Genomic DNA, 12,650 nt, shown 5'->3' with positions numbered 1-12,650 from the left:
CTTTTTCTTCAGCAATGGAGTCTTTTGTGGTGAGCATGCATTCAGGTCATGGCCGTTGAGTGCATTACTTATTGTTGTCTTTGAAACAACTGTACCTGCAAATTCCAGGTCTTTCTGAAGCTTTCCACAAGTGGTCCTTGGCTTTTGGACAACTCCTCTGATAATTCTTTTCACTCTGTCAGAAATCTTGCAAGGAGCACCAGGTCGTGGCCAGTTTATGGTGAAATGATGTTCTTTCCACTTCTGGATTATAGCCCCAATCGTGCTCACTGGAACATTCAGAAATTTAGAAATGAGTCTGTAACCAATGCCTTCAGTATGTTTTGCAACAATAAGGTTGCAAAGGTCTTGAGAGAGCTCTTTTCTTTTACCCATCATGAGATGAGATTCTTGTGTGACACCATGGTAATGAGACACCTTTTTATAGGCCATCAGTTGGGATATTAATTTGTACAGACAAGGGGCCAGATTGCTTTGTAATTACTGATAGATTTCAGCTGTTGGCTTTCCATGCCTTTTTGCACCTCCCTTTCTTCATGTGTTCAATACTTTTTTTCCCCGTGTTATTTCACATTAATACACATCATTTAATTCCTGTACTTATTTGTTTTGGTTTCTTTGTCCGTATGGATAACTTGGGTTATTACCAACATCTGATGAAAATTTCATATCAATAGCACCTTTGGAAATATATTTACTGAGAAAAATGATGATGTGTTCAATATTTATTTTATTTTTATGTGTTGGATGGCAGATTATAATCACACTGGGTTATGATTATAAAGCTAGCTTTTCACGGTATACTATCACTTGGTGGAACAGAGCAGAGATCATCTTTGCTCTCTCGTGAGTGTGTTTACAGCCTTGGCTTGCTCCGGACACTTAAAGAAATAAGTATATGTGTATTTGCCAAAGACCAATAACAAAAGAAAGTTGATCGTAGTATGCATATCATGTAAATGCTTAAAATAGGTTGATTCTTTAAAACAGAAAAGAATATGAATTTAAACCTATATGCACTATTTGTGCAGTTCAATCATGTTCTGCAAAACATTGTCAGTGGCTTTGAGATACAACTGAACATTTTGCCCTCTTCGTAGACAATATAGATATATATTGTGTGTTTCAGTATAAATATACCAGGATATGATTTTTGGTCCATTTCACTCAGCCCTACCGGTGCGTAGACTGCGAGTTGAAATTCTGCGGAAGCCCCTGAGCATAAACCACAATAAAAAGATGGATACATATCAGTACATCAACTAACAGCCATTAGCGTTTGACAATGTATACAAAACCAGCTGATCAGAGCTGGGCGATGCCCGCTCTCCTAGCATAAACCTGCAGCAAAACAAGCTAATGTGTGGAGTATATTTTAAGGACTGAAAAATCAATGAAACAGTAAAAACTTTACCTTTACTACATACATACATTGTGGACACATTTGTATTTATTTATACAAAGATATTTTTGTTGGAAAAATTACACATTCATTTATCACAATTGCTGTTGTTCAATCTTTTAAGTTTTTCCAGTTGTTAACAAGAGCTGTTACAGTGTAATTATACAAACAAATGGTGCAGAATATATACATGATAAAAATAAAGGACATACTGGCGAGACCTTAATAGGACAAGAACACTTTACCGTTTTCTTTGGGGGAAAAAATACAATCCATCTCGTTTTGAAAGGCGAAATTCTGAGCTGTGGACTGATACTACATAATGCAGCATATTAGTTAAGTAGCAGCAACATCTAAATCTTCTCTTAGTCTCTTCAGCGAAAGGAGTATTATGGTAGCAGTATACATCCATAAAATGTCATCTGAATCAAACAGTCATTGGAACTGTGAGTGTTCCTGATGAAATACATTTACTCTAGACAGAAATGAAATAGTATGATGGAACTTTGGTTTGTCTTTTAACTAAGAACTCCCAAACCACCTTTAGTTACCCCTGGAATGGGCACTAGGCTGTTTTAATGAATGATGCAAACAATTGAGTCTTCTGCATGCACACATGCATCTAGTGAATACAGAGAGATGATACAAGCACCAAGCACATTCACTACAAAAGGAATTAGGGATGACATGAAGATTAACATGTGTTTCTAGTGCTCAGTGCCTCTCTTGTATTGACAGATCTCTTACATAAACAAATTCCTGTTTGTCAAGACTTTGCACTCCATGATGACCCAGTATCAACCTGGTCCTCTTTAGTTATGAAGTTTAAGCTTATGTGTCTATAAAACCTCTGCACACAAAAAACTATTGGCATGCATGTCAGTCGCTTCAGAACAAAGAATGACAAACACTTCCATGAAAATTGTGAGAGAAAGACATACAGAGGGCATCGAGTGACTGCATCCCAAAGCTTTCACCAAACTTACATCAACATTCTAAGCTTTATGAACCAACATTAGCGCTTCCTTCTGTTTTCTAAAGGCAAAATAACAGACATTGGTCCTCCAGCCTGTAATGTGAGATTATTTGAAATAGGTAATAGATGAGTTGAATATGTTCTGTGTGTGGCAATGGTAACATGGCTGTTAAAGTTTGCTAGCCAGGTTGGTAATTGTAAACTGTAAATTCCACTTATTAAACAAAAATGTTTCTGTTATCACTGTCTGTTGATCTTTCACTGGAGATTGCACGAGGTCATGTTCCAGAAACTGATTATGCAGTACTACCCTATTTGGTTAAAGGTTAGTCCGGTCAATGCCCATTTCCATTCCACAGATGGATATTTAATCACATCGGGGCTTGGCCAGAGCACTATTCATTATGTGGATATGTGTCTGGCCATACCAGGCTAGCACGTTTCTTTCTTTTTTACTTAGACCTATCCCAAGAAACGGGTACTATACTGGAATTATAGTTAGTTACACTGCCAAACATAAAGAATATGTCAGAAATAGTGCGCATACCCCAGTGTAGCTGACAAAATGCACTAAGTTAATATACCTACGGTAATTTACCAGCAGCCATTTGAGAAGCAAATCAACAGTATTATTTTGACTCATGTCACAAGGGCTCTTTAACCAGCCCATGGTCAAACTAAAAAAATCCAACATGTTGATAAAACAGTATCATTTTTACCTGCATCTGGTCCAAAAGCCATTGCCTGTTAACTTCTGTTAAGGGAGTTGTGTTGAGGACGTGCAGGCTGTTTACTGTGTTAGGAGAGTTCTGCTGAAGATGTTAACTGTGTTAAGGGAGTTGTGTTGAGGATGTTCAGGCTGTTTACTGTATTAAGGGAGTTGTGCTGAGGATGTTCAGGCTGTTTACTGTGTTAAAGGAGTTGTGCTGAGGATGTTCAGGCTGTTTACTGTGTTAAGGGAGTTGTGCTGAGGATGTGCAGGAAGTTCAGCATTTCTCTCTTCCTTCTGCGCTATACAATATTGTTTCATTAATTAGCACACAAATTTCTTTTGGCTACTCGGCCAACACTTATAAATAAATAAATAGCAGTGCATGGACACTCCTTCAGTTTAGATAAGAGGGACAGACACACACAAACAAACTCTATTTCACTAACTGTCTTTGGTTAGAACATTAAGTATATCCTTCTTGGGTTTCCATTAAAGGCATGAGCCCCCGGAGCACCCATAAAAAAGTGAAATTACTGTGTGCTATGTATAGTGTTCTCAGGAAGCACCTATGTATTTATGGCAGTTTTTGGGAACAAATCCTGTGAAAAAGGCACCAAATGCATAAGCAAGTGTGGAGGGATAATAGCTGTAGTGTCCTTGAAGAGCTAATTACTCTCCAGCTTACTTTGGGGAAGAGTCTCTCATCTAGCCCTACCTAACCCTTGTGCCTCCATGATCTCAATAACGTCCATAGTCCAGGCCTCCTCCCTGGCCCTGGCTCAGGCTGTCCCTCAGGCCTCGGAGCTGCTCTTCCCCCAGACGGATCTTATCATCCAGCTGCCTCTGCTCCACTAAGAGTGCAGCCTTCATCTTGACAAAGTGTTTGTAGTCACGCAGTCGCTCCGGGGTGAGGCAGCCGCCCAGCACGCGAACTACTGCCTCTTCTCGTCGGCCCACATGCTCCTTCAGCTCCTGAGCCTCGGCCAGCTGCAGCAGCAGTTGTTGCTTCTTTTCCAGCAGGGGGAGCTGTTGAATCACAGACGGGGACCAGGAAATGAGGATGAGTGAGTGGAGGTTGGAAGAAATGTATAATCAATGTGCAACTGATCATAGAACGAGGAAAGTATTGATAATATTTGCGTAAGAAAGGGAAAATACCATGGGTATAATATATGTTAGTTATGGAAATATAGCTGTGGTTAAGAAAGAATACACACAGATACCCATAACTAAAATAAAGCATAGATTCACAAACACCCTAAGGCCATGCTTCCCCTCCTTGTCAGAATTGAGTCACAGTGTAATCTCAAAATTAGATATGAATCAGATATCTGATCATGTGACAGATTGGAAACACCATTTTGGATCTATGCCCATCCATTTGCACAGAGATTGCAGAAGTCACTTTTCTATCTTACCCTTTCAGTGTGGCCCGTCTCCACATCCAGGCAGTCCAGTGCACTCTCCACGCGCAGCAGCCTCCCTGAGAGGGACAACAGCAGGCTCACCACCTTCTCCAGGTCACCGATGAACATGCGGAACTTGTCCAACTCGTTGGGTTTGCAAACGGTCATAACCAAAGCCTCTACTTCTTCACCCAGCTGGGTATTAGCTTTGATGTCTTCCTGCAAATCTCGCTGAGCCTCCTGCAGCACACACAACTTCTTATGCAAGCTCTCGATTAGCTGCCTCTAAAAAGGCACAACACAAACCGAAATAAGATTAACAAACAATACTATACATTTAACATTATTTCACAATAAATGATAATCATATTCATGGACACAATGGTTGCAGGGCTAGTGGTAATCAGCCACGTCCTGAACGGTGGCGCGCTGACATTTGGGTGTTCCACCATGACAACATGCACCCTCATGGAACACGTGAGTTATCAACACGATTGTCTCTCCCCTCCAGCCATACTCACACCACGTAGTTCACAACCTCTCATATCTTATGCATTCACCATTTGGGTAGGCTTCTGATCACCTATCTGGCCTTTTACACATCAGGTTATTTCCCTGCCTCTGGGATATCAAGACCTACAGTATTGATGAGCCTGGTTTGTCCATTCTCAGACCTACAGTATTGATGAGCCTGGTGTGTCCATTCTCAGACCTTCAGTATTGATGAGTCTGGTTGGTCCATTCTCAGACCTACAGTATTGACAAGCCTTATTTGTTTATTCTCAGACCACAGACATTTGGTCCTCACCACTGCTTGGCATGGAATGGCCCTATAATGTCTTCACGTTTTCTCATTAAATGTAAACGGCAAACAAATGGCAAACAGCCAATCATAGGTCTCTGACTGATTATTTCTTACTTTGTAGTTGAGCTCCTCATCTTCCTTGTTCCTCATGTTCAGGGATTCCATCATCATTTCATTGAGTAGCTGGACATTAGCTGCAGACTTATTGTAACCTGTGTTGCTATTGGGTTGCATTCCATCTGCATTGAGTCCAGGGGGCGGCCTGTAGTATGATAGGACAATAAGGAAATAGACAGGACATGCAATACCAGACACTTTTTATGCAACAAGATCTGATACATTACGGTTTAGCCTTTTCTATAAATAAGTATAGATAAGAAACCAATATCTGATTTCTAACACACTCTGCTACCTCTCAAGTGTGTCTCCACTGTGCTCCAGAGTAAGGTGTTCCACCAGAGACTTTGGATCCACCTGTGGGGCCTCCATCTGTGGGAGGGCATCCATATCCGTCTCCAGTACAGTTATGGGGCACGCAAAGCATTGCATCTCCACCTGGACCTCTGGCCTTCTGCAATCCTCCACGGTCTCCCCCTCAGGTAGGTCATCAATGTCCGTCTCAATGGGTGCCTCTGCTTCCTGTCTCGGGGGCTTAGTGCAGGTTTCGGAGTGCTCCAGCTGCCTGTAGCATAGCTGTGGGGCGCCAGACCCTGTCTTCTGCTGTGACAGGTAGTCAATGGTGAAGTAAGACTCGGGGGTAAGCTGGGAAATGGAGTGGTCTTCGGGGGTAAGCTCATTGGAGTGGTCTTCCTGGACTGGTGGAGCAGGGGGCAGTCCTGGAGTGCTGCCCCTCCTGCCGTGTCCCTGTGTCACGCTGCGGTCCCACTCAGCAGCTCCCCGGGGTTTCAGAGATACTGGCTTCAGGACCGGTGACTGAACATGATCTTCCTGATGCAGTGTTCCACATTCAAATAATCTGGAGGAAGGAAGTTTATGATCATTTAGTTAATGGACATCACAGTTTGACAAATAAACAACTAAACTCAGATGTTATGCTGGTATAACCTATACATTACACCCTTCTGCTTTAGCTTAGTAGAATGATATATATGGAAAGTCATGAAGCATTTATACACGATTAATACATGAAAAACCTTTAACATTTGTTTAAAATGTAGATGAAGATGTTTGAGTTGTAAAGTGTATAATGCATGACTGAGTGAGACGATGTTGTGTGTATGTTGGTGACTATGGCCTTTACCGTGTGCACTGATCAGGTGGATTAAGGGGTGTGACGTTCTCTATTGGTGCTGGGTCCACTGGCCTGAAGGCTCCGTGTACATGGGTGGGGCTAGATGGGGCTGGACTCCGCTCCTGGCGGAGATGCCAGCTGGCTGGGCCCTCCCTCGGTGGCAGGCTGTAAGCCCGTTGTCTCTTCACCTCAGGAGCGTTTAGGAGGGAAGAGGGACTGTGCTCTGGCTGGACGTGCAGGGCTGGAGACTGGGGCTGGCTAGAGGAGGGGAAGACGCTGTGGTGTGAAGCCCTCCGCTGATAGTACTGATCCCATTTGGGAGGAGGGGGACGAGGTGGGGGCAGGGCTTTGGGTTTGGGTAGACTTGAGAAGGATCTGCCCCGTTCCTCTTTTAAGGCAGGTGTTTCAGTCGGTACTCGCTTATGAGAGAACCTCTGATCCATACTAAGGTTGGTTTCAGATATTGCACGACTGCGGAGTGGTGAGGACGGACCAAAGCAATCGGACCGGCTGCTCATAGGAACCCTGTTCCTTCTTTGACCATGGTAACCCTGGCAACCAGCTCCATTTACAAGGCTGCAGTCACGTCTGCATTGTGAGTAGTCCCTGAGAAAGGAAATACCTGAGTGAATACAAATTTGTCTATCCGCTCTCCATTGTGTTATCCGATCATACACTAAAAACTGTAGTTTCCCATACAGAAATATGTTCACTTCCCATGGGAGACCATAACTATTTAGACATGACTAAAGGGACATTTTCGATGGCAATTAGTGAATGCCCTGAATGCCTTCTCATGCACTTTAGAAGAGGTCAAACCCACTTAACTCTGCTAGGACATACACTAACAGGAAGTGACCTCACCTCTCAGTCAAGCTGAACTTCCTGTTTAGTTTTGTTTGTTCCCGCTCGCTCACAGGATATGCCTGGAGAAGAAATTGACCGTGTTATTCAATCACAGTTTGCCACAAGACAATGCAAACTCGAAAAGAATGGCTCCAAATCCAAGCTGATGGCCTGAGAGCATGAGTCATGAAATGGGAAAATCCAGGCCCCCACAAAAAAGTGTCTTAGTATTTAAAAAAAATATTCTAAGGACAAAACATGGGAATGACAAGGCCATATTAATGCGCCCTGAATAGACATTCAATATCTTTTTGACACCATTAATTGCAAGTGATTTAACATGAATTGCAAGGGATTTATATGTGTTGAAAGTACCTAGCAAGCCAAGGTTTAAAAGCTTTTTCTTAAGACAATATGACACATTTATTTATATGTTCACCTCTGTAGCACCGAATAGCCACAGCTATTCGTAATGAAACATGTTTCATGACAGGCTCATTTGTATTCCAAGTAACTTAGACAGAGCCATGTGTTATTGTGTGTAATGTGTAAGCTCTACCCATGCAGCAAACAGACATATAAACTCACCTCTGGGGGGGTGTAGCTTCTCAAGGTGTATTGAGGTGGTGGACATTGGGTGTTGCAGTGAACCGGAGCACCCACTGGGTCAAAGGCAGAGCAAATATTACCAGAATCTACATGGCCAATGGTTTGATAACACTGGGATGGTTGCATGGGATGACTGTGCTGTTGTCTTGGATGGGAGTCCTGATTCACAGGTTGTGGCGAGTCACTATAAAAACCATGGTCACTCCATGAAGATTCACTCTCCATTTCCCACTTTTCCCTGTTATGGGTGTTCAGATTTCTAGTCAGTTGCACAATCTCTATTTTATTGTTAAGGTCTCTCTCCCTTTCCCATTCCCTCTGTAGAAACTCTGCTTCACTCTTACTTTCTCGTTTTCTTTCTTGCTCTAGCTCCATCTCTCTCTCCCTCTCTCTCAACTTCTCCAACTCCCTCACCTTTTCCCTAGCCGCCTCTCTCAGTCTCTCCAGCTCGCTCTCCTCAGCGCCATCATATAATCGGTCATCTCCTCTATTCCGCTCTTGGCTTTCGCTTACAAACTGCCTTCTGCTCTCCACAGCGGGTCTGGAAAGCCCATCCTGTTGGATACCTCCCTGGTAGGAGAACCGCCTGAAGGCTGGCTGAGGTGCAGGTCCAGGTCCAGGCGAATCCAGGTAAGACACATTGGGCTGACACCACTGCCGCTCATGTCTCTGCTGTTGAATGTTTATCTTTGAAAGATTTGAGACTGAGTGACTGAGATTGCGGCTGGTCTCCTCAAAAAACTTCCTGCGATCAGCAAAGGGAAGGATGTCACTCTCAACTGTACGACTGGATGAGCGACGAAAAGATGGTGGGTTTGTTCTCTGATGTCCAATGCCACAGCCTGGGGATGGCAGCCCTTCCCCCTTCACCCGTCTTCTTTCTGCCGCCTCTGTTTCAGGCTGGAGCTTGTGCTCTGGGGTCCAACGCCAACGCCGGGCCGTACTTGCAGCGGCCACTTCCTCCACCTTCCTCTTGTTATCCAGTTTAGGGGGCAGGTGATCAACCGTGCAGGCTGCATTAAGCCCTGAAGGTGCTTTGTCGAGAGGGGGAGCCTCTAGTGTCTGGTGGAGCTGAAGGTTGGAGGGTGAGGCCAGTTTGCTGAGCTGCCCCGAAGGTGGAAACTCCTTGCTCTCAGAGTGGCTCACATGAGAGCTACACTTACAAGCTGATGGCTGGATCTCGGATGATGTTAACGGAATTTCTTCTTTCTTCAGAGTTTCTTCTCTCTCCACTGAGAACTCACTGCTCTCCTCCTCCTGAACGATCTCTCCATCATGGAACAAACCATCAGGTCCTTTGCTTTTCTGCAGTTCAGCCTTCTTGCGCTGTATCTCATTGAGGAGGTTGGTGGCAAACCGTTCATTGCGACGACGCGACTTCGATGACCGGAATTGCCGGGAGGATCTGGACTTCTGGAATGGCTTCAGGATTTCAACTTCATCTCCTCTTTCTATTTTTTCTTGACTTTCCTCTAGCATGGCATCCATACTGACAGCTGAACTAATGGGCTGAAATTGTTGCTCTAAGACAACTGAGTTTGATGATGCTGATTTTGCAGAGCCGGAGAACCCATTCACCTGTTCACCTGGTACACTTACAGAGCGGCCCCAGGCATACTGGAGGGGAACTGTTATTTGTGCTGAATTCAGGGTTTCTGTGTCTCTACAGGGCTTCTCCCAGATAGGGAAAGCACTGGACCCTGGTGGGGAACGTCTACTCCTACTCCAGTTGTTTGGAGTTAAGGAATCAGGGCTACCAGGTTCTCCCTGTTCTTCCTGTGGATTCATGAGTGGTTGTGACCACTTGCTACAGACCAACAAAGGGCAGTCACTTTGATCATGCAGCTGGGTCTGGGGAGCTAGCAGTTTCTCAGTGGCATTGTATTGGTGAGACCCAAATAGAGGCTCTGGATTCAGGTGGATATCTAGGGACTTTTCACAGTCACTTCCGTCTGTTAGGCTCTGAATGACATGGAGCCTTGGACTGGGTGCTCCCTTCTGCAGACTTTGAATGTGATTTTCTTGGAGGTTGTTCTTCCTTTCTTCATCTTGACTGTGGTCTTGACATGGTTCTGTGCCTGAGGTTATTATGTAGTATGGTTCTACACTGCTACCCGTTGAAGATCTCCCTTTTCCTATAGTGCCATTTTCAAAGCCATTTCTTTTTTCAAAAAGTGTGTGTCTTCGCTGCGGATCCTCCACAAGGCAGCTCGGTGGGCTAGGAATGCCTCCAGGGGCAGAGATGCAGCGTTTGTCTGATGCCCCTGGTCGGGCTCTGATGGCTCTAAAGCTGTCCTTTCGCGCTGGAGGCTGGGGGGGTCCACTGTGCTCGTCCTCATAGCTGTAAGATGAAGGTCGGGTCTTTGCCTCAGGCCTAAGAAAGGCCAACCTGGTTTTGAGACTTCCAGTTTCGTCCTGGCCACTGGCAGAAGATGGGCGTAGGCGACCCTCTGGACGGCCTGCACCCAGGCCCTGGAGGATGTTGTCCATTGAACTGGCATCATCTGGCCTTAGGGATACTGTGTGGTCTGAAGTGTTAGAACTAGCGGAAAAGGAACTGTAGGCTGAATCTCTCTTGTTGTTGAAAATAGCCGGGTCCACTGGTGACAGCTGGCTATCAAAGTAACTCTGGCTGGGTGGGGTCTCCAGGCTCTCCATACTGCCCCCGGAGTTGCTTTGGTGTCGTGAGAGAGGCCTCCACTGCATAGACAGATCACTGGAGAGAGAAGGAAAGAGAGGGGCACAAGAAAAAAAGGTTTTCAAGTGGTGCCACTCAACACATCTCCTGCACCACAACATAATCTGCAAGTCTCCCAGATATGATCAAGATATTCAACATAATCTGCAACAGTCTCCAAGAAATGATCAAGATATTCAACATAGCCTGCAACAGTCTCCCAGATATGGTCAAGATATTCCTGGAAAGCCACAGACATGATCATATCGATAGTATAATGCATGTTGTTTGAAGGCTGTTTGAACATTTTTCCTCATAAACAAACCCTACAGCCTTTACTGTTTCCTACCCAGCCCTTCTCTCAATCCATCACAGGACATGACCTATGGGAATGCTACCACTAGAAGTGAGCCAGCCTGTCAGGTCAGCCTGTCAGGTCAGCCTTTAAAGGGCATCAGATGTTTTGTTACAGCTGGGCTTCTCTCGGATAGATTTCACAAGCATCACCAGAAACTCGCACTACTCTTTATTCCGGCACTCTCTCTGAACATACATGAGAGCATATTGAGTGTATTGTGTGTTCAAGCTGGGATTAAAGAAAATGTTGTCACCTTCAGTGCTTTAGATTAATGTTGAAATACAAACAACCTACTTGACAGTGGACATTGACTTTTGGATAGTTTACAGTAGGGGACTGACCATCTGGAGTACTGGGAAAATACCACTGATTGGAACAGTTTGTGATCTTGGGGGATTGTCCAGATGGTGTTCAATTTACCACCAGTGTGTAAGTTATAAATGCAATACCTTATCAGGCCAATTGCTCCAACCACACAAAATATGGTAAGATATCAATGTCAAATGTGCTATGGTTGGGGTGTTTCTTTATTCCCGTACTAAGTACATTTACCTTAATGTGCCATTATCCATTTTGCCAATATCCCTTCATCCTGTCATACAAGGCACTAATCTTGTTTATATCATTTGCATTTGGCTTTGTGTCCTGTACGGTGTATTACTTTCAATATGCTTGCATAAGACTTGCACTTAGATTTCTTTGTATTTATTAAACATAATATAACATAATATTGTTACCCTCAACGCAGCAACTTGTTAATGATGCTTACAGGTGCTCTTGTTAGTTAGTGTCACTAGTCATGAGTCATTTCTTTTCATTGTTCTTTTCTTAAATTACAGGTATGTCATGGTTTTGATGCCTTTTTTTGCAAACTTTCAGAATGTTCAATGTATTTAAGGCTGATTAAGGACTATGGATTAGAGTTCAACAGCTCACCGCCCTACCATACTTCTGCTACTATCTGTGGGTTATGCTATATTTCCATTGTCTGTTTTCGCACACGTCCCCTGGGCGGGAAGCAGAGATGTGCCCGGTTCCAGCTTATCTGCCTTTTTTCTTTCATTACTTTCCCATGCCAGAGTAATAAAAGCACACAGGCTGACAGATTCATTCAGGGTTGTCTTTCAAACACACGTTCACACAAAGATTAATTTAGGGTTGTCTTTCAAACACACATACACACACACAGATTTGTTTAAGGTTGTCTTTTAAACACACATACACATAAAGATTCGTTAAGGGTTGTCTTTCATTCCACAAACAATGCAGGGATGTTGAGACTCTTGCTTATCCAGACTAACCACAAAGGAGAGACCTTTTAAATCACTTATCTTTTTTTTTGGGGGGGGGGGGGGGTAATTTTGGCAGTGATCTAAAAAGAATGCATGAATCAACGTCTGAAAATACCAGTAGCATCCGCAGACTATAGTGTTGATATTGGACGTGAGGTCATTGGCTTCCTGCAGTTTGTTTCATTGTGGAAACACCACAATCTCATTGATGTGGAAAAATGGTAGCCATCGTAATCCAACAAAGTTGCCTTGTGTGTCCGCAGTTTTGTGGACGATGGCTAACAGTCCCTGCCAAGTGATATCATGGGGGTGTGT

At 44.0% G+C, this 12,650-nt stretch overlaps 1 protein-coding gene across 5 annotated transcripts in view; it reads right to left on the bottom strand.

Moving 5' to 3' along the window:
• Positions 1-1,397: 1,397 nt before the first annotated feature.
• shroom4 (shroom family member 4) overlaps positions 1,398-12,650 on the bottom strand; it is a gene marked incomplete at its 5' end in the record, with an annotated part of 37,329 nt that continues 26,076 nt past the window's right edge. For 4 of the 5 annotated variants that reach the window (XM_080838838.1, XM_080838841.1, XM_080838839.1 and 1 more), the window contains 7 exons: positions 1,398-4,116; positions 4,509-4,781; positions 5,416-5,563; positions 5,714-6,277; positions 6,563-7,159; positions 7,418-7,479; positions 7,988-10,724. In XM_080838838.1, the coding sequence (XP_080694964.1) occupies positions 3,829-4,116; positions 4,509-4,781; positions 5,416-5,563; positions 5,714-6,277; positions 6,563-7,159; positions 7,418-7,479; positions 7,988-10,724 (4,669 nt within the window). In that variant the 3' untranslated portion in view covers positions 1,398-3,828. Of the gene's footprint in view, positions 4,117-4,508; positions 4,782-5,198; positions 5,247-5,415; positions 5,564-5,713; positions 6,278-6,562; positions 7,160-7,417; positions 7,480-7,987; positions 10,725-12,650 lie in introns of those variants that run through there. The other variant, XM_080838842.1, reaches the window with a different exon arrangement.

This window comes from Sprattus sprattus (assembly GCF_963457725.1).
Source record: "Sprattus sprattus genome assembly, chromosome: 5".
In the NCBI taxonomy this organism is placed as follows: domain Eukaryota; kingdom Metazoa; phylum Chordata; class Actinopteri; order Clupeiformes; family Clupeidae; genus Sprattus; species Sprattus sprattus.
The sequence above is the reverse complement of the archived record's forward strand: the minus strand, read 5'-3'. Positions and strand labels throughout refer to the sequence as shown.